Source organism: Strigops habroptila, chromosome 12, assembly GCF_004027225.2.
Source record: "Strigops habroptila isolate Jane chromosome 12, bStrHab1.2.pri, whole genome shotgun sequence".
NCBI classification, from domain to species: Eukaryota; Metazoa; Chordata; class Aves; order Psittaciformes; family Psittacidae; genus Strigops; species Strigops habroptila.
Window position 1 is genome coordinate 802,879 of NC_044288.2, and position 24,334 is coordinate 827,212.

Below are 24,334 nucleotides of genomic sequence, written 5' to 3' on the forward strand. Positions count from 1 at the left end.
GGTACTTAGCCCATTTGTAGTGTGACACTTGTCAGATGTGCAGTGTTAGTCCAGTCTGACCTGGATAGGTGTTTGGGACAGGACGATACAAGAGCCCAAGAAGATGAGAAGAGCTCTAGTGGATGACAGCAAAGATTTACCTGCCCCATATGCCATCTAGAAATGAGCTTCCAGGAAGGAAGATGGGGACGAGGGAAGAGTGCACTGATGCAGGCCAGAGGGTTCTTCCAACCTCCAAGTTTTGGCTCAGAGACTTGCTGAGCTAGGAGTGGGTCCTTGTCCCTGTATGTATGACCTTGAGGAATTTTTCATCCGTGAATTTGTCTAGTTGCTGCTTTATGAACCCATGAGGACTTCTAGGTTCCCCGACATCCTGCATCATGGAGTTCCCCAGCATAACACAAGCAGAAGCAGAGCGCTGAAGAGAGTGAGCCCAACCAGTGAGCGAAGGCAGCAGGATGGAAAGAAGGAGTGAAAACACCAGCAGGAACTAAGGGGACATTACTGTCCCAGCCCTCAGTACAAGCATGACAGAAGAGGGTGGAGAGAATAGAGCTGCGCTTGAAGGGTAAGATTTGTGATGGCCAGATGAAGAGGTTATAAGAGCAAGTGTAGAAGGCAAGCTTGCTGTGACAGTGTGGAAGATAGGTGTGAAAAGAGCTTTTACCGTATGCTAAATCCCTGGGTAAAATGAAAGGTTGAGAAGCAGAGAGAGGCAGACTGAAGTGATGCAGGAGAGAAAAAACAGGAACAGAGAGGGCACTGTAGGTGAGACCAAGGTGCCTGTCTCCTCAGCATCCTAGCTGCAGCAGTGGCCAAAAGCAGATGTTGGGGAGGAGCATGAGAATAGCTAATATACGATATGATTCCCCCCCGCCCGCTTCCAGGGACCTCCTGAGTCATAGGGCTTTGTGTTCTTTGCATTCAGTAATCTCCTTACATGTAGCCTTTCTGAGATGGACAAGCCAGAAGCCCACAGCACTTGAGACTAAGCAGTAGTTTTCCCTCTGGGTTCACATTCCTCCTCTAATACTCTAGTTTTTGTACTACTCTTAACATTGAACCAATGTCTTCATCAATACTGCAGTATCCCTGGGGAGGCCAAGGCCCCTTTCCTCAACAGGCGCAATGCTGGAGAAGTACGGGTAAAACCCAGTGAGAACTGGGTACAAAGTCGACAGCATTAACACACAAAATGCTGGCCTCATGACAGGACAGTTGGGAAACTTCAGCTGGTCTGAGGCATTCCTGAAGTTTGGATCCTGTGGCATTCAGCCAGCTCATGAGTGGTTCAGCTCAGGCAGCACCTTGATGATAGCAGGTGTTATGGGGGGTGAAGAGAAGTGATGGTGACAGCCATGGTCCCTGAAGCCCTTGCAGTGCTGAGCCTGACAGAGGTGGCACGGAGGGGTGAAGGACGTGGAATACCTCCATGTCCAACAAATATTACAAAGGCACCACTGAGCTGGGGCTGCTTTTTCCCATGCTGTCCGCAAGATGCTGCCAAGTTTGTGACTTGCTGGAGAGATGCCTGCATAGTGTTTGTGAAATCAAATGTGACAGTAAAATCTGCTTCTGAGGACAGTACAAGTAGCAGCATGGGACAACATGGGAGTGAAAGAAGGAAAACATCTTCCTGAGCTTTGATTCTAGTGCAGGATGGGGCATTTTTCTTGAAACAGCATGAAGAAGGCAGGAAGGTAATTCTTGAGCTCTGTGATGTGATGAGGTGCCGAGCTGTCCCGCCAACTCCTCTGCTTGCCTACAATACATAAAAATGTGTCACTGAATTCAAATATAAGGCAAATGTAGAGCTTGTCAAAAGAGGTGACGTGTCTGTTGCATGTACCAAGCATTTTTTGATACCTGACAGATAAGAGCAGCACTCTGAGAGGCTTTGAAAGTATCAATCCATTTTTGATCAAGAGCTCCAGAGCACAGGTAACATCCTCCTTGCTATGGGGTTCTCAGGGCAAGGATGCCACCAGCCCCAGGGTTCTATTTGGCACTTGTGCAGGTGAACACCATTGTGCATTGCTGGAAAGTGCTGCGCCTAGTCATCAAATGCTCAGACCTGGTCTCAGTGAGCCTTTACTTGCGACTCTTTCCAGTGCAAGCCAAGCAGCGATGTTAAAGGGGAGCCAGAGGAGAGTGGTAGCAGCTTTGTAGAGAAAACCATAATCTCTGCTGTGCACAAGTAAAGCATCAGCGACTGCCTCTGCTCAAACCCTAGTGCTCAGGGCATCTGCTGTGAGCAACCAGGGGTGGCTTTTTATGTTCTGCTGCTTTTACACTGGCACTGCCAGCTCTGTCTGGAGAAGTTCCTTTTATAATGCTGGGAGCAGAGCAGCACTGGGGAGTTTGGTGCGCGATCAGAGTTGGCGTAGGGTCCGTGTGAGTTGGTGATGTGCCAGATCCTCTCCAGCATCTGCAGAGCCTGCTGCAGTCTCCCACACTTGCCCTAGATGCTGTTTGGTGTCTTTGTTTTAGTCTCCTTGATCGTTGTGGTCGCTGTGGTTATTTTTGGCTGCTGTCTCATTATTTCACATGTCTCTAGACTAGCATTGTATTAGTCAATATTCAAACCACTTCCAGATTGTTTAGCTTGTTCTGACTTTGAGAATTTCCTCTCCCTCTGGATGCAGACATTTCTGAGACGGTTCATCCTTCAACATACAGACACCCCAACAAGTCACTTGGCATTTTGTCTTTGTGTTCAGCCCCTTACCCCACCCCGTGTAAAACAACACATTGTCTGCCTATCTTCAGCTGCCCCAGGAGGTTGTTAGGCATCTGTGGGTTTTGTGTGGGGTTGATGACACACAGTGGGCTGTGGCTCTTATTTAGTCTGAATATCTTGGTTTATTTCCTTTTTCTTCTGGAATATTTTCCTCCTGTTCCCATGACTATATATCACTGTGTGCAGTCAAGAACCAGGAGCTGGAAGGAGCTTATAAAAGGCAAAATCAAAGTAAGAAAGATTTTCCTTTCTTTTCTTTTTAACTGACTGAAGGCTCTGGCCACAGTTTCCTCATCTGCTGCAATTTGTGACACCCATGTCCTTTTTCTACATAAATGGCAGAGAAATTTTGCTTTACAAATGAAGAATGACATGCTGGACTCCTCCCAGCTCATTCCACCTTGGGGTAGGGAAGAAAAATCCCACTGTTGTTCTCACCATGTTGAGCTGTGATACAGGCATGAATCGTCAGCAGCATTACTGTGTTTGAGCATGACACGTTCACACTCCCTTGCATACGTATGCAACACCAGAAGCCTTTTAATTAAAACTGCAGATGTATATGCACACGGGGCAGAACCCAACCAATACACCTAACCTATACTTCAGGTGGAAGAGTATGTATTGGAACCAGAGCGTCGTCTAGTCAACTCTCCCCTGATCTGCTTGGCCATCTGGGACTGGTACGAGGAATATCCTTGTTACCCCAGGTTGTGCTGGTGTACGTGTCCAGAGCTGATCAAGTGACTGTCAGCCTCCTAATGCCATCTGAATACAGTCTGGAGACCCGTGTTGCCCAAGGCTCACTTTCCCCAGGTGTGTGCAAACACTCCCAGCGTTGTGCTCCACGCAAAAATCCAGTTCCCACGGGTATTCTGAGTAATAACTTAGCAGAAAACAGAACAGGGAGGATCTAAGCTCACCCCAGCATTGGGGGAGGTCGAGGGAGTAGTACCAGGTGTACGCCCCATCCACAAGAACATGGACAATAGCCCCATTCTGCTCCTCCCCTGAAACCAGGTCACCTGGCAGCTGAGGAATGCAAAACTCAGCCTGTGTGGATCTGACAGTGTGGAGGATCTCTAGGGCTCCAACCACAATGGGGCAAATGGCTATTCTTATCTCTGTGTTTAGCTGTGTTTGAATCTATTGATTTTCTGTTGCCTGTGATGAGTGCTGCTCTCTAGGGTCTACTGGAAACCCATACAGCTTCAGGAGCAAAAGAAGAAATTAATAAAAAGTGGCTGTAGGCCAAGGCATTAATAATTCTCATTCATCTTTAGGACTGGGTTGAGACTGAAACTTAACATATATGATGTGACATTGCCCTTTTGATGATGGGTACTGTGGAAGACCAGCAATGCTGTCACTGGGGGCCCAGGCTCCCCCAACCATAGTGAGGGCTGTTGCATTATCAGTATAAAAGCACATGTAAAAAGATTTAAAAACCCCAAAGATTAAGTGCAGAACGTGCTCGTGAGATAGCAGAGTCTTCTAGTTCTCGACAGACACATATGGCATCTGGCAGCATTTTTATCTTGGTGTAGCAGAGAGCGCAGTAGGAGTGGGTGCCAAAAGTTATTCCCACATGGGCATGTTGGGGACATCCTGAAACCCAGAGCAGTAGGTGCTGGTGGGACTCTTACCAACAACCAGATCAGAGCAAGGAACACAACATGTGGGGTAAGATGCTTCTGTGCATCTCTAGAGGAATAGCATCATGGTCCTAAGGACTTCTGGCAGAGTTTATCTGCGTAGGTCTCAAGTAGTAGTCACTTAATTGCTGTTCCTGAAATAGCAGATGGTTAGCTGCCAATTCATAAAGTGTCTCAGCTAGCACAAATGTTTCTAGCTAGAGGGTTTTTGCCTCCATGCACAGCTGTGAACTGACTCTGTTTTGTGCAGAAAGGTAATATAGTCCCAGGGGAAGGTTTTATCTAATGATGCTGCTGAAAAAGTGTTCTCATAAAATCGTAGATAATGATGAGCAAAACTGAGTGTGCAGGAAACTTAAATTTAAGACTATGAAGGGTAACTGAGAGTTATGAAAGTATTCTAGGAAATGTCCCAAATAGTGAATTCTCACAGCTGTTTTACAGGATGCTGTGGCCAAAACCACACAGAGTCTGAACAGCCTTGAAAGACAATGTGTGCTAAACAGGAGGAGAATGGAATTGATGATAGCAAATATTTGCTCAGGACATACATGCACTTGTGAGGAAGACCAGCAAACCCAATGAAAAGTCCATGGGGAAAAAGTAGAATCAGAACGAGTCATTAAAATAGTGAATCCTGGTAAATTCACTGCAGTGTTAGTAAGTTACCACTTTGAATTGGTTGTGTGCCGCATTTCTCTTGTGAAATTGGGTTTGGCTTCATGTGCTACAGTAAAGAACCTTTTAGATCAGACAACATCTTCTTTCCCTGTAGGTATTTACTGGCCACACATTTTGCCTTGATATTTGCTTTGTAAAATAGATAGTTTGAGATTCCCCAAGCTTCCTACATGTCTCATCAGAAGCATTTTTTTCAAGAACTCAAATCCAAAGGGATGTGACTGTGGCTCTTGGCTTAATGCAGGATTGCCCTTGTTGTTCAGGTGAAATTAGTGGTTTCTTTGTGTTTTAAAGGGTAAAAAAGGATTCATGACCACTTTTCTGAGCTTTCCCAAAACCTTTCTGAGCTTTTACCAAATTCTGTGGTTTTGATGGCCCCTGGAGAGAGCAGGGCATCATTCCTAGGTGAGACAACTGCCATCCAGGTATCTGTGCCTGAGCCCACATCTAGTTTCCCTTCATCATCAGTGGGCAGAGTATGATCCCTCAAAGAGTGATTGCTCTCCTGTGGAAAGTTCTGTCTCCCTGGGAAGGTCAGATGAAGAAGATGCTTAAACATTCTGTAGGTGTCTCCCTTGCTCCGTGTCACTAGTTAAGCACAGTGAGATGTGTCAGACTTGGGTGTGTAAATACACAGCCCAGCACTGCGTACAAAATAATGTCATTTCTCCTGTGACACTTCTGCTCAGTATTTCCTGCTGATACAGCCAAGAGGCTCTGCCTGTGAGCTGCAGCAGGACGTCAGCTGCTGCTGTAGATAAGATTGCTGCTGTGTCCATTTAAGCTTTTTCAGTGTTTCCAGGATACAGGCCTTCAGAGTCTTTGATCACACTTTATCAGTGACTCAGATGGCTCTGTTTAACCAAGCTCTCCTTATTACATTTGCCATTGTCACAGGTTTGGTTTGGTTTTTTGCTATTTGTGAAAATTATCATCCTCTTTTCTTCCTGGTTTTTTTTTTCTTTTTCTAAAAATGTAAAATAGAGCTGGGGTGAGAACTGCTCACTTTCCAAAAAGAGAGAGGGAAATCTGCAGTCCATACATCCCCTGTCAGATTGTTCAGTACCTTTACAAGCTGAGCAAATTATTGCCTTATCAGGTTTAGCAAGTCCCATTTAAACATCCCCCAGCAATATCAATTAGTATTACTAACAGTCCCAGTGTTTGCATCCTGCACCATTCCTTCTGATACTTTGATACCAGTGGCAGACTGGTATTACATCTGGCATGAACAGCCAGAGTAATTTAGGTTGGAAGTACCCCTAGAAGCCTCTGGTTGAACCTCTCACTCAGAAGCATGACAGCCTTAAAGCAGACGCTACATCCAAGGTCATGTTTTATATTGGCCAATTCACCTCAATCTTGAATAGATGCGCTTTATTTTTAATACTAATGTGTTCAGGTTCTGTTGCCAAGCATTGGGGTTAATTCTGGCTATGCCACGAATTCAAAGGGCCTTCTGCTAGGAGACTTCTCGTGGATGCTTCCTCTGGACATACTTGTTTGTAGAAGATGTTGCTGTATGTCTCCTTCTTCTCCTTAGATTAGATCGAGCCTCTTTCATCTCTTGCAGTAAATTATGTCAGCTGGGGAGGTACTGGGAAGTTCCAGGGCTCCCTCTGGTAGGTCTTTGAGTACCTCCATGGACGGAGGTCCCACAGCTTCTCTGGGACCCTGTGCCAGTGTTTGACCACTCTCACGGGGATGGGGGAAGAGTCCTAATATCTACTTGGAAGATTTCTTCTTGCAGCTTTTGCTTCTTGTATCTTTTGCTTCTTTCATTGTGTGCCTCTGTCTTTTCTGCACCCTCCTGTTCAGCAGCTGCAGGCAGCGAAAGGTCTTTGCCTTCTCTTCTACAGGCTGAGTAAACCCAATTCCTTTAGTGTCTCCTTGTATGTCCGTATGGTCATTGTAGTGGCATCCGCTGCATGCCCAGTCTGTCTGTGTCTTTCTTGTGATGGGCAGTCCCAAACTAGATGCTGCATTTGAGATGTGGCTTCACAAGAGCCGAACAGAGAGAAAGGATCACCTCCCTCAGCCTGCTGGCTGCACACTTGCTGACACAGCCCAGCCTGTGGTTGGCCTTCTTAGCCAGAAGGGCACACTGCTGACCTCTGTTCAACTCTTCATCCTCCTGGACTCCCCAAATCATCTTCTGTGAAGCTGCTTTGTAGCCAGCATCCCTAACCTGTCCTGATGACACACGAGCAAGACTCAGACTCATTTTTGCTGGGGCTGCTGTCTACCCCTTCCTCCAGCTTTTCAAGGTCCCCCTGAATTGCAGCCATGCCCTCCAGTGTATCAGCCATGCTTCAGCCATTCTGAAGAAGAGGAAGGAAAGGGAAGAGCAGCCCCTCTGCCTACCTGGCTGTGGAGGTAGCTCTCCATTCCCCACCTCTTCCCACGGAAGCGGGCTGTGGAGCTTTCTGAGCAAATTGGTCTCTCTGCGGTGAAGAGCCTGCCCCCAGGAAGCCAGAGCTACCCCCTTCCCACTGACACAATGCTCAGGGCCACACATAACTTTCTGCCCTGAGCTCTGTCGGAGCTCACCAGCCCTGGTGTGTGCCTGCCCTGGGATGAGGCCAGCCAGCAAAGCAGGGTTAACCATTAACTCCCTATGCACGGCGGAGCTGCTCGCTTTGGCCTTCCCAGGGACACCCTGGTGATGTTGTGACCTACGGGCAACACAAGGGAGGGTGGCCCAGGAGCGGGGTGTGGTGATGGTGCTGAGGGAGGGACGGGCACATGGCGAAGGCCAGGCACAGCGCCGCTGGTGCTCCTCTTGGTGTGGGGACCAAGCAAATAGGTTGTCACTCTGCCGAGGGAGATCCTTCAAGAGAGGTGGCGGGGCACCCAGTGTGTGCTGTGTTGCCCGCTGGCAGCCGGCACTGTCTCCTCCCCACATCCTGCTCTTTGCTTTTTGGTGCTATGAAATGGGAAACTCCTAAGAGTTTCCTCTGCAGAGAGCTCCACAAAAATGCTGTTTCCTCCTTCCCCTCAAGTTTGTTGTAGCCCTTGCATACATTGGGACATGCCTCAGGCCCAGGATGATGCTAATTCTGAGCACCAGAGAGGGACTCCCAGCAGCCATTCTGCCATCCCTGGAGACATCCAAGGCCAGGCTGGATGTGGTTCTGAGCAACCTGATCTAAATGAAGGTGTCCCTGCTCATTGCAGGAGGTTTGGACTAGATAGCCTGTGTAGGTATCTTCCAACACAAACCATTCTATGATTCTGGTCCACTCAGGTCTCCTCCCAGATGCTCCCTGCCAAGCACAGAGGGGCTTTTTACTCCATGGAGCGTGTCAGAGCGTGCCTGGGTGTTACAATCACTGCTCACTGTCAGTGGCAGCAAGGAGTAATGGTGTAACCATTCGCAACTGCTCATCTCCGGGGTGGGCAAGTGGGTGGCAGCCACGGGTGACAACAGCTTTTGAAACAGGAGGGAGAACCTTGAAACTCTACTGGCACTGGTGCATGTGAGGACAAACCAGGCAAAGAGCTTTGCTGAGCAGCCTGTGCTGCAGGAGGAATGTTGGCAGCAATGAACAGTGCCGACTGGCATGGCTCTCACACCCGCCGTCTGTGAGCTAGGGATGAGGGGGCTTGCCCCCATCTCAGTGGCTACCAAATGGAGGGGGGTCGCATTTTCTATTTTCCAGGTCTTGTTTATGGTTTCTGAATCTTCATCTCTAAGGCATCTTCAGGAGACAGTGCTGAATAGAGAGGTGTCTGCTGCACAGGCTTGTCTGTCTGCAGGGACCTGAGTCTTGCACGTGCATCAACTTCCACAACCCAAAACCTGCATGTGGGCAGCATGTGCTGCCTGCTGAGCGCTGGGGTGAGGGTCTGCTGTTTGCTGTGCACACGCTGCCTGTGGAGGGCACTTCCTTCCCTCAGCGACTGGGAACGGGCTATTTTTGGAAACCCTGTATAAGCAAATTAAATGGACTGTGGCTCTTCTATGCAGTTTCTTTTCCCCTAATTTAGCACTCAGAAATGTATTTAATTAAAAAGTTATTTATAGAAACATTTATAGTTAACTTATCCAGTGAGAACATTTATATTCTGAGCTCTTACCATGATTTTAAATATTTCTTCTTTCAGGGTGAGATTGCCTCTGTCCAAAGAAACGGGAACATACCAGGAATATACAAGGTGTTCAAGACCACACCATTCACCCAGACAAAGCAAAGCTTTCACCTAAAAGGAATAAAAAAGAAACATGGCAGAATTCACAGGTTACAAGGAAACCTCGAATCGGCACCTGCGATTCAAATTGCAGAGTCTTAGTCGCCGCCTTGATGAACTGGAGGAAGCAACCAAAAATCTGCAGAAAGCAGAGGATGAGCTGCTTGACCTCCAGGACAAAGTTATCCAGGCAGAAGGCAGCAACTCCAGCATGCTGGCTGATGTTGAAGCCCTGCGGAAAAGGGTGCTGAAGATTGAAGGCAAGGATGAAGAAATTAGGAAGGCTGAAGAGCTTTGCCGGTTAATGAAAGAAAAACTTGAGCAGGAAGAGAGCCTCACCCGAGAGCTGAAGTCAGAAATTGAACACCTGCAGAGGAGAATGGCAGAGCTGGAGAAGCTGGAGGAGGCCTTCGGCAGGAGCAAGAATGACTGTACGCAGCTGTGTCTTAGCCTCAATGAAGAAAAGAACTTGACCAAGAAGATATCGACAGAACTAGAAGTACTTCGAGTGAAAGTGAAAGAACTGGAAGCATCTGAGGACAGGCTGGATAAGACCGAGCAGAGTTTAACGGGCGAGTTAGAAAAACTGAAATCCTTAGCGCTGAGCTTTATCACGGAAAGAAAACACTTTAATGAAAGAGAAAAGCAGAATGAAAAAATCATCCAGGAGCTAACACAGAAACTAGAACAAAACAATAAACTAAATAGGGCAGATCAAACTAGGAATGCATCCAACTTGCTAGAAAGGTCATCAAATAATCTTCTAGACAGAAATGATTTGAGAATTGAAGATGACTTGACTTCCGCATTGCCCTCGAAGGAGACCAGGAGGAAGGGAAGTGTGGATTACCTGAAACATGTAGAAAATGAAACCAGGAATAAGTCAGAAAACCAAAAGAATAAAAATCAGGAAGACAACAAAGTGAAAGATCTCACCCAAGAAATTGAGAAACTTAAAACTCAGATAAAACGTTTTGAATCTTTAGAAGAAGAACTTAAAAAAATGAGAGCCAAAAATAATGACCTCCAGGACAGTTACTTGAGTGAACAGAATAAAAACAAACTCTTAGCGGGTCAGCTAGAAGAAATAAAAATGCAAATAAAGAAACAGAAAGATCTGGAGAATGGAGAGGTTGAAAATGAAGATACAGGCTTTGCTAGCAGGGGAAAACATGACAGACCTAAATATAGGGGTGTCATAGCTGATTTGACAGCTGCCAAGCACAAGCCAAGGGAGCTCTCACCGCAGCAGCGCCGGGAAAGAGCAAGGAACAGAGATTTCTCTGTCAGCAATGACAGCTATACCCACGGTGGTAAGCAGGTGCCCAGTCCAAGCTTAACAAGCAGAAAAGCAGGAAAAGCATCTGGTGCATCTGCCCTTTCAGACACTGCCGTGACAGATACAAAAAGACTGGAAGAGAAATCTTCAGTTTCCACTTTTTCTTCTGTTCAGAGGGAAGGCTGCGTCCCTCAGAATGAGGGGAAGAGATCAAAAGAGCAGCCATCTGTCCTGAGCCGATACCCTCCTGCTGCACAGGAGCAGAAATCTTGGAAAGCACCTTCCAAACCTGTTGGTGACACAGGCCTGAGATCCAAAACTGAGAAGCCATCTCAGGTGCTCCGTGGCAATGGAGCTGAGGCACGGGATGAGAAGTCAAACAAAGGAGAATCAGTGGCTTCTTTGGCCGAGAAGCTGAAAACAAGTCAGGCAGAAGTCAGTGACTGCTCGGGGGACGCACTGCTCACCAGGGGTAACCACACTTCTTCCAATGGCACAGCTTCAGCATACAAGTACCAGCTCTCCTCCCATGTGTCAGCATCTGACTCTAAAGTAGAAGCAGTGAACACTTCTGCTGCATCACATAGACAGCCTTCGGAGGGGAGGGCTAAAAGAGCAATCATCTCCCAGGAAAAAGAATTTGCAGACACATCACTTGAATGTGCGAAGCCGTCGACACTAACAAAGCGTTCCCATCACTCCAGGAGTCAGGAGGACATGCTGCAGGTTGTCACAGGTCTCGATAAAGAAGACACGGAGCAGTCTTCAACTTCAGTGACGGATCGTGTAAATGCTGGTTTAAAAATGGACTCCAAAACCATCCAGAGTAACCAAGAAAAGCTTAATTCAGACGAAGAATCGGGAAGAAGCAAAAAACCAACCACTCAATCAGATTTTGAAACAAGAAGGAAAGTAAGTTCCAAGCAGTTCTCCAATTCCAGGGGAGTTTTTAGAGCATCACTTTTTGAAAATGACGAAAACACTGTAAATGATGAAGACCCCACCAAGTGTATAAAACCTTCCGATGCCAGCACTGGAGGACTTAAATCTAGAAGGTCATTCAGCCCAAGAGAAGCTCTGAGATCAAAAGCTGTCATTAAACCTGCAATTGTTGAAAAGGATATGAAGGCAGTCATGGGAGGAACTGTTTCTGAGGCTGAGTCAGAAAAACAAAAGTCCGTTTTTAAAACAGTAACAAATAAAATGACAAGCAGCATCACAATCTTCCCTTCTGAGCCAACAGCTCCAAGAACCAGTGCAGATACAGCAGCAAAGGAAAGACATGTTACCACCAGCAACATCAGGGTTGCTCCAAATGAACCTTCACCAGTAACAAACAATATCCCCACGCCAGTTGAGATATCGATTAATAAAAGTGCTCTGAAATCATCTGAGACAGACAGAACTGGAGAGACAGCGCCGAGAAGTAAAGCAGAAACAGTGGTCTCCAGGAGCAGCATTATGATAAAGACTTCTGAGCTCACCGAGAAGAACAGTGAGCCACCTTCAGAGACAATCAGCTGGAAGAGCCATGGCTCTTCGGATGCAGTTTCATGCGAAACAAAACATGTCACTGTGAGAAGTTCCTGGAGAACAAGACAAGGCTTACATTCCCTGGAGCACGCTCAGCCCAAAGTGGAGAGAAGTGCAGCTTCCAGTACTACAAACAGGTGTATGTCCTCAGTGGACCTCTCAGAAATGGAAGGGAACAATGCAAGAACAAACTCCCTGGAGCAGACCTCAGCAAGGACCAATGCCACGGCTGACTCCTGGAGTGTCCCTGAACTGGGATCCCGAAGGACCAAAAGTAACTTAAGTGCATCTGAGCTGCTAACACGCAGGAGCTGCGCGAGTGATCCTCCAGCAGCTTCTGCTTGGCACCGGACCACACTACCTGTAAGTATCCTGTGTTAAACGCTCTTGTCTGTCAGTTGATGAGGTTTTCCAAGCTGCCTGTTAGTTGTAGGGTGCCTGATTTGAAATTCTTACAGCTTATTTCCTGAAGTGCTTCCATCTTCCAGCTCCTGCTATCTTCAGTGGAGTATTTCATCTGTGAAGTACCTGATTTAGACTTCTTGAAATTAGATCCATCTGTTTGGGTCTTGTAATGCCATATGAATAACTATATAGTAGCATTTGGTCTTGCCAGAAAACACAGTTACATGCAGGACATGGTCTGCTTTTCAGAGTGGCTTTGCATGGCACTTTCAACTTGTAGTAGTAGTGAAAAGATTATGAAAAAGAGCAGATTTTAATAGGGTTGTGCCTCAGGCAGAGCTGTAGCTGTGACGACAGCTGTAGACATACAGCTCCTTTTGGTAAGAGCTGCATGGTTTCTCCATGTGAAACCAGACTCCGGTCTGGAAATGCTTCCCAGGCATCTCCTAAACAGATGAGTGCTGGCTGGTTACACAGGGCTGCTCCCTCCTTGATCCGTGTCAACATGCCACCTGAAAAGCAGCAAGAGACATGGGGATGGCTGTGCTCTTTTCCTGTTCCTTTGGCTGGTACCAGTGAGGGGAGTCCCTCAAAGCAGGGCTGACACACACAGATGGTTGGAGCTATGATTGCCACTGGAGCTGCAGGCTCAAGCTTATTTCAAGTGAGCTCATGGGCACCAAGTGCCCCTTCAGGCCATTAAGCCACATGCCAGTTCCTGCTGCAACTCCTGCCTCTGCTCTTCACTTAGAGCTGCTCTAAGCAGCTGCTGCCATCGCCAGTCTGCAGGAGGAGCCCAGCTAAGCAACCTGAAAGGGCTGGTGATAGAGGGGACGGATTCGTAACTGAGTGACTCTGGCATTGACAAAGAGGAGGTGGTGGAGATGTGAAAGAAGTTTTACATTTGCCAAACTTCTCTTCCACTTCTTTGGCAATGAGAAGCACAGAAGAATTTGCTCCATTGCTTTGCTTTGTAGAGAGTCTATTGCCTGGGGTGTTACAAGGCACAGGTTGGCCTTCCAGCTACATTTGGACACAGAACACATCATCTCTCTGGCCAGGGTCACTCGTGGTCACAGCCAGTGTGTAATTCTTTCATGAATCCAGGCAGAACTGGCATGGCTGAGGTTGTCCTTTTGCCTAACAGCAGCTTATGTGTTTGGGAAATGGGAGATCCATCCCTGGGCCTCCCTTTATCCCAGGAGTTTAAATTCCCAGCACCCACAGCATTGAGACTCACAGAGGACACCACTTGCAGCAGAGCTCATGTAGGGTCGGTCATGGAGCCTGACAGCGTGGCACTCACATATTTCTTTCCTGTGTTCCCCCTAGCAGCCCACCCAGGGCTGAGTGTAGCTCTGCAGTATGTTCTACAGGTGGTCTTGAGGTAACTGTCATGTGAAATGTGCCTACAGCAGCAGCTGAAGGGTACCTGGCAGGGCAGCCTGATCTCTGTGTGGTCATCCTGGGTATCAGGGTTAGCTGGCTTCCAGCCTTGCCCCTGTCTGCAGCGACAAGCAGTCAGGAAGGTGACTGTGTGGTTAGTTCATGCAGGGCTGGCGAGTACCGAGTTGGGTATCTCTCTGTATCATCCTTTCAAATAAAATAACCCTGACACCGTAGTCACAAATTTGAATTCTTGGTCATAAATTAAGTATATTTTTAACTTGTAAATAAGGAGCACAAAATTACCCTGAAAGACTGCAGATACACAGATAGACCAGATATACCAAATTTTATGTGTTTGGGCAGCTCAAATTATTGCATATGGCCTTGTAAAAAAACCCAAAGCATCTGCATTTGAAGAGCATCTTCAGGCTTACAGTATGCCTCATATCACAAGCAGCTAGTTTCTGCTGGGATCTGTGTTTCAGTTAAAGACGTAGCTATTGCTCTGGCAGAAGGCTTGGCACTGATCTATGCTGACTTTGCACATTTGGCTTTCCTGTAAAGGCGTCACTTGTCGCCTCTTCCCAGCTCCACTGTCCAAAGTCTGAGATTGCCTTAAGAATCCTATCTGGAAACTAACTGTGCTGGTTTTGCCAAAATACATCTTCCTCTCCTCCACGAAACACAATATCTGATAGCAGGAGGTATCAGCAGCTCTTAACAGCACTTGGGCTACGGAAGCAGCAGCTCTTCGGAGCACTGCTTTGGGAGACCCAGAAGGCAGTAGTTGCTGATGGATGGATGCTGCAGGCTGAGGACCAGCTCCCTCTAGTGCCTGCAGGCAGGCTCTCAAAGAAGACTGGAGGAAATGCAAGACCTCAAGCTGCACAAATTAGCTAGAACCCTAAAGGCAGGCTTATCTTCAAGCGAGGCTATGCTTACCTGCTTGGGCTGGGTGGGTCTCATGGAAAAGTCTCCCTGACAGTATCCTGCTATGTGCTGCCTCTTGCCCCTTCTCTCCTCTGCTTTAGGGACTAATGTAAAGTGCATCCATCACCATTTTTTCACCCTTGCTGACTCCACATAAGCATCTACTTAAGCAGCTAGCCACACACTCTGTCAGAGCAGCTTCCCATGGGCCTGTCAGTGACCAGCTGATTGTTCTTTGTGGTGCCATGAAGCACCCCCAAGCTCCATGATGACCTGGCTCTGGGGCAGTACCTGGAGGTGCTGGCCTGCATCAGCAACACGTGGAGGGTGGCCAGCCTGATGGCCCTGGCTCAACTCTTTACCTATGAAACTCTCTGAGACCAGTGTTTCTGAGTTGACAGTCACAAAGTCAGGCTGCCTGACAGCTGAGATGGACTGACACTGTGAGATGCCCAGGGGCATGGAACTCATATATGCTCAACCAGTGGCCTCACCTCTAAAGACAACTGCTGTATCAGAAATACAGCAGTGCCTAGCATTTGCTAAGATGTCCAGGTCCATCAATCATAGAATCACAGCCTGGTTTGGGTTGGAAGGGACCTTAAAGCTCATTCAGCTCCAACCCCCTGCCACGGGCAGGGACACCTTCCACTAGAGCAGGTTGCTCCAAGCCCCTGTGTCCAACCTGGCCTTGAACACTGCCAGGGATGGGGCAGCCACAGCTTCTCTGGGCACCCTGTGCCAGCGCCTCAGCACCCTCCCAGGGAAGAGCTTCTGCCTCAGAGCTCATCTCAATCTCCCCTCTGGCAGGTTAAAGCCGTTCCCCTTGTCCTGTCCCTACAGGCCCTTGTCCAAAGCCCCTCTCCGGGTTTCCTGGAGCCCCTTTAGGCACTGGAGCTGCTCTAAGGTCTCCCCTTAAGGAGCCTTCTCTTCTCCAGGCTGAACAAGCTCAACTCTCACCAACCAGATCCCTAAAGAGGCCAAAGTCTGATCTCTTGCAGTCCAGGGTAGTGACCTTGCTGCACACCCTTCTTGCTGCCCTAAGAATCTCAAACTCCACCATTTCATGGTCACTCCAGGCAAGGCTGCCCTCCAGCTTCACACTCCCCACCAGCCCCTCCCCGTTGGTGAGGACAAGGTCCAACATAGCCCTTCTCCCTGATGGTTCCTCTATTGCTTGGAGATCAAAGTTATCATCAACAATTCCAGCAACCTCCTGGTTTGCTTGTGCAGTGCTGTGGTGTCCCTCCAACAGAAATTGGGGTGGATGAAGTCCTCCTTGAGGACCAGGGCTTGTGAATGTGAGGCTGCATCTATCTATCTACCATCAAGATGAATGCCATTCATTAAATTACAATTATCACCCCACTTTTACAAGCAGACTGTCTCGTCATGGTTACCTCTGGCCCGTGGTTGGTTGGAAGTCCCTGTGGGACCTGTCCCTGTGCTGTGCCTATTCACCAAGGTGCTACTGCTGCTCACATCTCACTTCTGTTGTAGGGCTTGGATCACAAGGGGAGGGGTCGGATCCAGCATTTGCTGGATGTCATCCACAACAGGGCCAGCTCAGGGCAGATGTTTGTCCAACCAGACCCATCAGCTGCCTCAGCTTCTTTCTGAGAGCCCACCAAAGCCTGGTGTCCATCTCAGAGATGCTTTTGTGCCAGCCACCTCTCCCTTGCCTGCTGTCCCTTTTGCCACAGGGCAGGGACTAAATCTGTCCTGCCACTGCCCACATCCCCTTCACAGGGTTGTGCACTGCGTGGTTCAGCAGACACGATGCCAGAGCGTCGGGGCTTCAGGAGTGCAGTGCAGCCACTGGGCTTTGCCCAGTTCACCAGTATAATGATTTGTTCTGCTTCCCCAACCAGCCATAAGGCAGACTGTAGGCATCTGAATCCCAGGGTGTGATCCCATAAGTGTCTCTACAGACATTCAGGAAAACATTAGTGAGTTTAAAAGTGCCATTTAGATGCCTCTAGCAGGAAAACAGTGCAGAACTGTTTAACTGATAACTCCCACATCATGTTCTCATTGACAAGAAAATGGGAGATTCAGGTTGCTGACCACTCTTCACTCATGGTAGTTAAAACTCAGAGTTAATAGTTAAAAGAAACTCCTTCAGTCACTAAACCGTGGGGGTTTCTGCTGATAGTCCCTCATGGATACAAGCACTGTATCCATGCAGTGAGCCATGCAGACTGAACACAGGTTTGTGCACAGGGCACTCAGCTCACCAGAAGACTCTGCATCTACAACTTGGGTTAAAATTACTGGAGAGTTTAAAAAGAAATAGCACATAAGTGAGGACATGCCAGAGCTGGGCTGGTGCCTCCAGTCCCTCCTTGCCAAAGGGACTCAAGCCAGCAGCTCGCACTGATAACCTTGGACCAGGAACCCAATGCTATTCCCCTTCCCAGTCCCCCAGTTCCAACCCTCTTTGTTTTCCTTCACACAGGATGAAAGCAAAGATTTTGTGCTCAGTTCCAGAAGAAGACAGTATGGCTCTTCTGAGTATCTCTCACAGGTTGACACAGCAGGGAAAAGGCCAACCACCAAGATGGAGCTGCAGGACCCTGAATCCAACCCCCACGCACCACTGAGTCTCCAAGGAGAGGAGCAGGTATGTGAGTTGAAGGACCATCCAGAAAAGAGAGTTACAAGGCAAGAAGCCAATATCTGAACTGACTTCCCAGTAACATAACTTAGAGAACTTGTCCAAAATGAATGTAAACCTTTTAGGAGAAATCCAGTCTGAAATTAGCACTGCTGAGAGGTGGGGTGTCTCCTGCATGGTTTCCATCAATTATTCTTCTCATTCCCTGTAACATTAAAAATTACTGCCTTATTTTTTTGTTCTAAACTTGTTTCAGCTAGTTTTATGGCTAAAAATAGTCTCTAGGGAATAAGAGGCACTGCTTCTAGTCATCCTCTGGCACACACTGGACAATCAGGGATGGGAAGAACAACCCATTTGGAGAGACAAAATCAGAGCCCCTGACTTACCTGCTTCAGCTGGCTGCTGTGCCACTAGGGTGCTTGGCTGCTGCTACATACCTGCTGCTCTGCCTCCTGAGACACATCTTTCTGGAGACATGAAGAAGTGGAAAATGGGCCACATTATAGTGACTGTGACTTATTGCATGAAATAAGCTCCCTTCAGAACAGACAGGGATCTAGGACTTTCATTCCTAGGTGCACAGCCATGCTTATGTCTGTACAAAAGACTTTGTCTCCTGGAATTCCCTATTGGCCTGTGCAGCTGCCCAGAGCAGAGTGCATCTTTCCATTTATGGATCAGCCACAGCAGGAAATACCTTAAGACCTCAAACCTGTTGTCAGTGTATCTTACTGGATGTGCACAGGAGTTGCTGAGTCTTGCTGTGAGAGCAGCAGAACTGCAGTGAGGCAGCCCTGTATAGTCATACCTCTGGGTGAAGCTACAGAAAACAAAGAGCCCAGAGGGATGTGGTCCCAGCTGAGGTTTGCAGACTGCCATTTACAGACAGGTAATGTTTGCAATAGAGAGTAGTGAACTTACACTGTCCTTGTTGGTAGCCAAGGAAACGGACACCATAGTGATGCTCTCTGTGGTCACTGAGAAGTGTTACCCAGATGCAGACTCCTGTACCTGAGGCTGTGCTGTGCTTGCTTTGTCTGCACAGGCTGGGTCAACAACAAATAGAAACTGGGCTAAAGTCAGGTCCCCATAACACACACACTGTCATTTTGAGCTTCTGTCTTTGCCCAGACCTCCACCAACTGTAACAGGATCCTGAACACCTTGCACATGGAAGATGTGCTCTGACATTAGATCAGCTCCATCTCCTCTGTGTTGTCAGGTGTTGTGCATCTTACTTGTAAGAACCACACGCTGGGTGTGAAGTGGGTACACTGTATGCTACAGCATTAAAAAAGCTAATAGGTCCTGCCTGTGCAGGGCAGGGCTGGGTCATTCTGCTTTGGGCTTACTGCTCTGTAAACACTGACAGGACCTGTATCTTCCAAACTGATCGTGCCACTGCCCTCCCCTGCCCCAGCACTGGGCTAGGATCCTGATGGGCTTTGGGATGGCTGCCTATGGGCTATCACGATACTCTTCCCCAGAGCAAAATTGCTGCCAGAGGCAGCTGCAGGTCCTGGCCAGTCTGTGATGCTGCAGGGTTGTGTCTTACAGGGTGCTTCCCGTGCCTGCCGGACAACATCCCGGAGATGAGCTGTATTCCCTTCCACCCAAAGAACACGCTGCACAGTGGAGCAAGAGGCAGGACAGTACCAAGCTCATGGGTGTCCCACCTATTTGTAACCTCTGCACAGGCTTCAGCAAGCCTGAAACCAGTTTTCTAATGCGATTTGCAAGGTACAGGAGCTTTACCAGTGAATTCATTTTCTTCTTTGCTGAAGAGGCAGCTGCAGAGACTTTGCTCAGGGGACTCCCACTTCTCATCTCTGTACCTGCAATCTTACGTCTTCTCCATAGGATGATAGGTCTGTCTCCATATGGAAGTCTCGACTGCACAGCCACTCTGAACGATGGTACTCCCTGGACAAGAGAAAACTTCTTAATCATTTGCATTTAGACAAGATCCCAGAAGTATCCCTGTGGCTACAGTCCACCAGCCCATGACAGCTGTCCTGCATGGCTCTACATCCAAAAGCTTTCTGTTTCTAGGGAGAGTCTGCATTCTCCTAATACACCCTTGTTGGCTTGGGTTGTGGTCACCTCAGTACCTGTGTTCCCAGCACCCTGTCATAAGGCAGGAGGAAACCATTCCCCACTGGTTGCTTTACACATTAAGAGTGAAGGACAGCAGAAAATATTGTTTAGAAGCAGTTTCTTCCCTATTGCTGTCAGTCTCTGCAACAAGCTTTGCATGACCTACTCATCACAAGCTGAGATCTTGCACCAAGAAGTCAACCACTGAGCCAAACCAGCATCAATTCGAGCAGCAGTGAAACTCCCTCACGACTTGGACTTGGATGCTTTTTTACCTGAAGCTTTATGTCTCTTGTGCTCTGCAGGCAACAGCTCTGCTGCACTTTCTCAGCAGTTGCACTCTAAGGGAAAAAAGAAACACAGACAAGCAGAATGTCCTTGTTCCTTTCAAAAACAGGGTGGAGACAGTGGGATCGGAACCTAAGGTGAGCCCCAGTAAGGCTATCTAGCCAGCTTCGGTCAGTGCACCTCTTCAGGACCACCCCATCTGCCGTGTCTGGGACTCGGGTATGGTCAGAGACTGCTTCAAATAGAGGTACGTTACCCTGCCAGTGCCCACGGGCCACTGAGTGCAGATGATGTTGCTGTTGGGGGAGACACCGACCCCACAGCTCCAGGAGATGCTCAGGTGTTGGAGCAGCATCTGCCCTGAGCAAGGCAATTGCATCTGGCTCACACAGCCAGAGCTCTGCCGGCCCTTCCTTCACATCCCGCCACCCCGCTGCAGGACCGGCCCATGGTTCTCCTGTCCTGTGCCCAACCACCACCGACCTCCCCCGGTGCTGCCTGTTGGGAACAGCCACCCCTCTTTGCTGAGGGACAAGGACAACTCTGCAGAAGGGAAAAGGTCCCTTGTTTGGTTTGGAGGTGCTGCAGGAATAGCTGTGCCCCAGCAGCTCCCATGTGCGCCCTGCTCTCATTCCTACAGCTCGCCTTCCAGACGAGCAGCTACCACAGCAGTGGCACAGGCACATCTGTGCCACTTCTCCTCCCCGTCCCTTTGAATTATGCCTCAATTCTGAGAGGCAAATGAATTAAGAAAACCAGAGCTGGTTGGAAAATGTCTATGAAAGCATTTATACAAAAAAGGAAAGTGCTTCAATGACATGACTTTTCTTCTAACAAAGATTGTTTGGAGGAAGGGAAAAATTATTTTTGGAAAAAAAAAAGAAGTTTCATTTTGCAATTTTTAAATGGTTTCCCAAATTTATATTTTTAACCCTTTAGTTTTTATTTCATGACATGTCCAAGTGTCAAATTAACAAGACAAAGAGATAATGCTATCTCCTACCATTTCATGTCATGGCAGTGCTTGTAGAGAAGGGGATAAATAGATCGTCATCTATAATGGGAAAGAATTTTCAACTCAAAATCCAAACTGAAAGTAACTGAAGTTCTGAAGTTCAATTCAGATTTCTGCACTGCCTCCCCCTGCTCCATGTTTCTGGGAAGTGACAAATCAGTGCAGATCTGGCAAACTGAAACCACAAGGGGTTGGGCTTTATTTTTCAACTAGCCTGTGGAATTGCAATCTCCACCCTGAGCACCCTGCTCTGCTCAGAGGTTTCTGTATGGCAGGATCACCACCACCACACAAAAAGACATCACTGAGATCGATGGCTTGAACAGCATCAGCTTCCCTCAGCTTCTCATGCATCCCTGCAGACTTTCCAGAGAAACAGAACTGCAGCCTGACCAGAAGTGCTACATCTCAGCAGTGCTCTCAGGACTGGCTTGCTACCCTCTGCCAGCCTCAAGATGCCACCTTCTGACTCTTTCATGTTAAAGAAAATATTTCCCTTCAAACTAAATGTGCTGTCTCAGGGCCTCTTCCACCCGTTGCATGGGAGATGCTGCTGCAAACCCCTTCCAAGTCAGTGGAGCTGTTCTGCACCAAGTGGCCCAACTGCCTCCTGCATCACCTGCTTGCTTAACCTGGGAGGTCACATCTTGATGTGTACGTGCCTCTTCAGACATCACAGCAATCATTTACCTCCATTTACACTCCCAAACCTGCTGCTAAGCAGCTCTCCAGCCATATAACATATACCCAGTTAGTCACTGTGGAAGAGCCGCCGCTGAAGACCTGCTTGGCATTGCAGTTCAGTCCCACAGAGCATATTTCAGATCTCCCCCCTGCCCCGTGTCACTGCTGCCCAGGACTTCCAGCTTAGTCCTACAAACATCTGGACAGCACACTGAAGAACAAGAGTTGCTTTGAGCAGTGACTTCCAGTGACGAGCCCCGTCCTGCTGCAGGACAGTGGTCCACATCCTGTGTGCCTGCACACATCCAGCAGCCCTCTCCTCCTCAAGTTCATGGATCTGGCTTAGCATGGTGCTTCCAAAGCTCCTTCCAAGGGAACTGGCTTCAGTTCTGTCCAGGAATGCTCTGCATCTCTATGACATTACATGCTGGGTTAACACAGGCTTCCCTGTACTTCTCCACAAAACTCTGCTTCTCCATCAGCTTTTCACCCCCACAGCTCATCCCAACAACACAATCCCCTGTCTAAAGTGCAAGGGAAAAACCACCAGCAGCAAGAGCTGTTGGTTTTCCCCTTCTGTCAGCCAGGACCAGGTTTTTCCTTACCCATGGGCAAGTGGAGGGCTTCACACTGCTCTTGACTGGCTCAAGGCACGCAGCAGGAGCCCCAGCTGCTGTCCCAGGCCTGGCACTGTGCTCTCCTCAGTTGCTGCTCACAGGTAATGTCTCTCCTTTCTCTAGCTGCATCAGTCATTGGGTCAATATTTTACAGCACATACCTTGAACTCCTGCTCTAGACTCAGTCTCACTGCTTGTAAATAGTGAACACAGATGTCACTCAGTAACTGTACACCAGGTTGGTTTTACCACAACCGAGATTAAATCTAAGAAAGAAAAACCCTCTTTAAAATGGAAAGGGGCCATGCCCTGTAATCTTGAGTGCAATAGGAGCTGATTGTAACTTATAGCAATGACTTCAGGAAACACAATGTGTTTTACTCAAATTGCACACTTTTTTTGAACAGCTGTAAAATAGAGTATATGTGTAAATATTGCCATCACTGAAGAAGTATTTGTAATTTTAGCATATAAATATAACAGGCTTTTCAGTGGGCTTGATGATGCCACAGGGCCGCGCATCAAGCTCTCGGGTAATTCCAAAGTTGTAAATGTATTTGCTGTACAGAGGAAGTGTGTCAGTGCTCGCTTCTCCCAAGGGAATGGAGGCACTGGTCCCTTTTGGAGGGCCATCGGCTCTTCCCGGAATGGCTGGCACCAGCCCGAGGGCTCAGCAGCTTCCTTTGTGCCCAGTGACACCCCTGCAGCGCGCAGCACAACGCTCCCGCAGTGCAGCCACCGGTGCCATGCGCTGACAGACACAGCCACGAGGAGACCTGTGGGCCTCCTGCACACCGGACCTCCAGGAAAGGGAAAGGGCGGGAAGCAGTGGGCAGGGTGGCACACCTTGGTGCTTCAAGAGACACTTGACATGAGCAATTTTCTAGCTACAGATCAAAGCAATAGTCACACTGATGTCATCTCTAATATAGTAGACCTCATCTGCCATCCTTGCACATCATTGGAGTGGTCAAAGCACTGCTCCAAGGCCAGCCTCCAGTGGACTGCACTGTATGTGATGAATGAAGCCATTGTTTGCAGATGCCTCTGATGGTCAGTAACCCACGGACCCAAAGGATCATCTCCCTGGGCTGCCCAGCATCCAGTGCAGGTTCCTGCCTTGGAGAAGCAGCATTCCAGGCTGCATGGAATGTATTTTTAAGAAAATAAATCTATTTTTTTGTATTTGCAGACATATATTTGGGCTGGGGCAGCTTAGTTAGAAGACAAATAATGCAAGAAATCTTTTCATAATCACAGACTCATCCAAGTTAAGCAAATTTTCCAGGGTTACAGTATTGCCTATTTCCCTAAACAGACTGTGTCCAATAGCTCTATCAGCACTGTTTCACCCTCTCACAACTCCCTGTCTCAGCATGCTCAGAAGAGGGAAGCCAGCTCTTTCCTCCCCAGGCTGCCCATGCAGTGGATACAGATGGTGCTCACCTCCTTCCAGTTACACAGTGCTCTTTGCATGCCAAATGTAAACACACACTTTATCTGCATGTCTCTCCTGACTCAAACACAGTCAGCTCTACAGTATATAACCAATAAAACTCTTCTCTTTTTACACCTTTGTGATGTGGTGTTTATAGCTCTGGCTGAATCCCTGCACAGGGGCCATTACTGAGAGGTACTGATGCCCCTTGGTGAAGTGCTGCAGCAGCTTCAGGCTGCAGCAGCGTGTTGGTGCTGAGTCTGCCTGCCTTGTGCTTAGGTTTTTGCCTGTATCCAGGCAGATCTCACTCATCCATTCCTAGGCTGCAGTTAATTCATGGGCAGTGCACACACATGACACATCAAGCTGAACACAGCCACTCTCTGCTTACATGACCTGGATTCGGCATTGGTGAGAGCAGGTTGGAGGGTGATCCTTCAGAGGGAAACAAGTCACCCTTTCATTTCCTCCATAGAATCACAGAATGGTTTGGGTTGGAAAGGACATTAAGATGACCCAGTTCCAGCCCCCTGCCACAGGCAGGGACACCTCACACCAGACCATGTCACCCAAGGCTCTGTCCAACCTGGCCTTGAACACTGCCAGGGATGGGGCAGCCGCAGTTTCTCTGGGCACCCTGTGCCAGCACCTCAGCACCCTCACAGGGAAGAGCTTCTACCTTATATTCACCCTGAACTACTCTGTTTAAGTTTGAACCCATCACCCCTTGTCCTATCGCTACAGTCCCTGATGAAGAGTCCCTCTCCAGCAT

The 24,334-nt window shown here is 48.2% G+C and overlaps 1 protein-coding gene across 4 annotated transcripts in view; it reads left to right on the forward strand.

Annotated features, from left to right (window-relative positions):
• LUZP1 (leucine zipper protein 1) overlaps positions 1-23,694 on the forward strand; it is a 40,258-nt gene extending 16,564 nt beyond the window's left edge. For 2 of the 4 annotated variants that reach the window (XM_030504669.1, XM_030504670.1), the window contains exons 2-3: positions 9,184-12,442; positions 17,262-23,694. In XM_030504669.1, the coding sequence (XP_030360529.1) occupies positions 9,302-12,442; positions 17,262-17,486 (3,366 nt within the window). In that variant the 5' untranslated portion in view covers positions 9,184-9,301 and the 3' untranslated portion in view covers positions 17,487-23,694. Of the gene's footprint in view, positions 1-6,687; positions 6,699-9,183; positions 12,443-17,261 lie in introns of those variants that run through there. The other 2 variants (XM_030504672.1, XM_030504671.1) reach the window with 2 other exon arrangements.
• Positions 23,695-24,334: the final 640 nt, after the last annotated feature.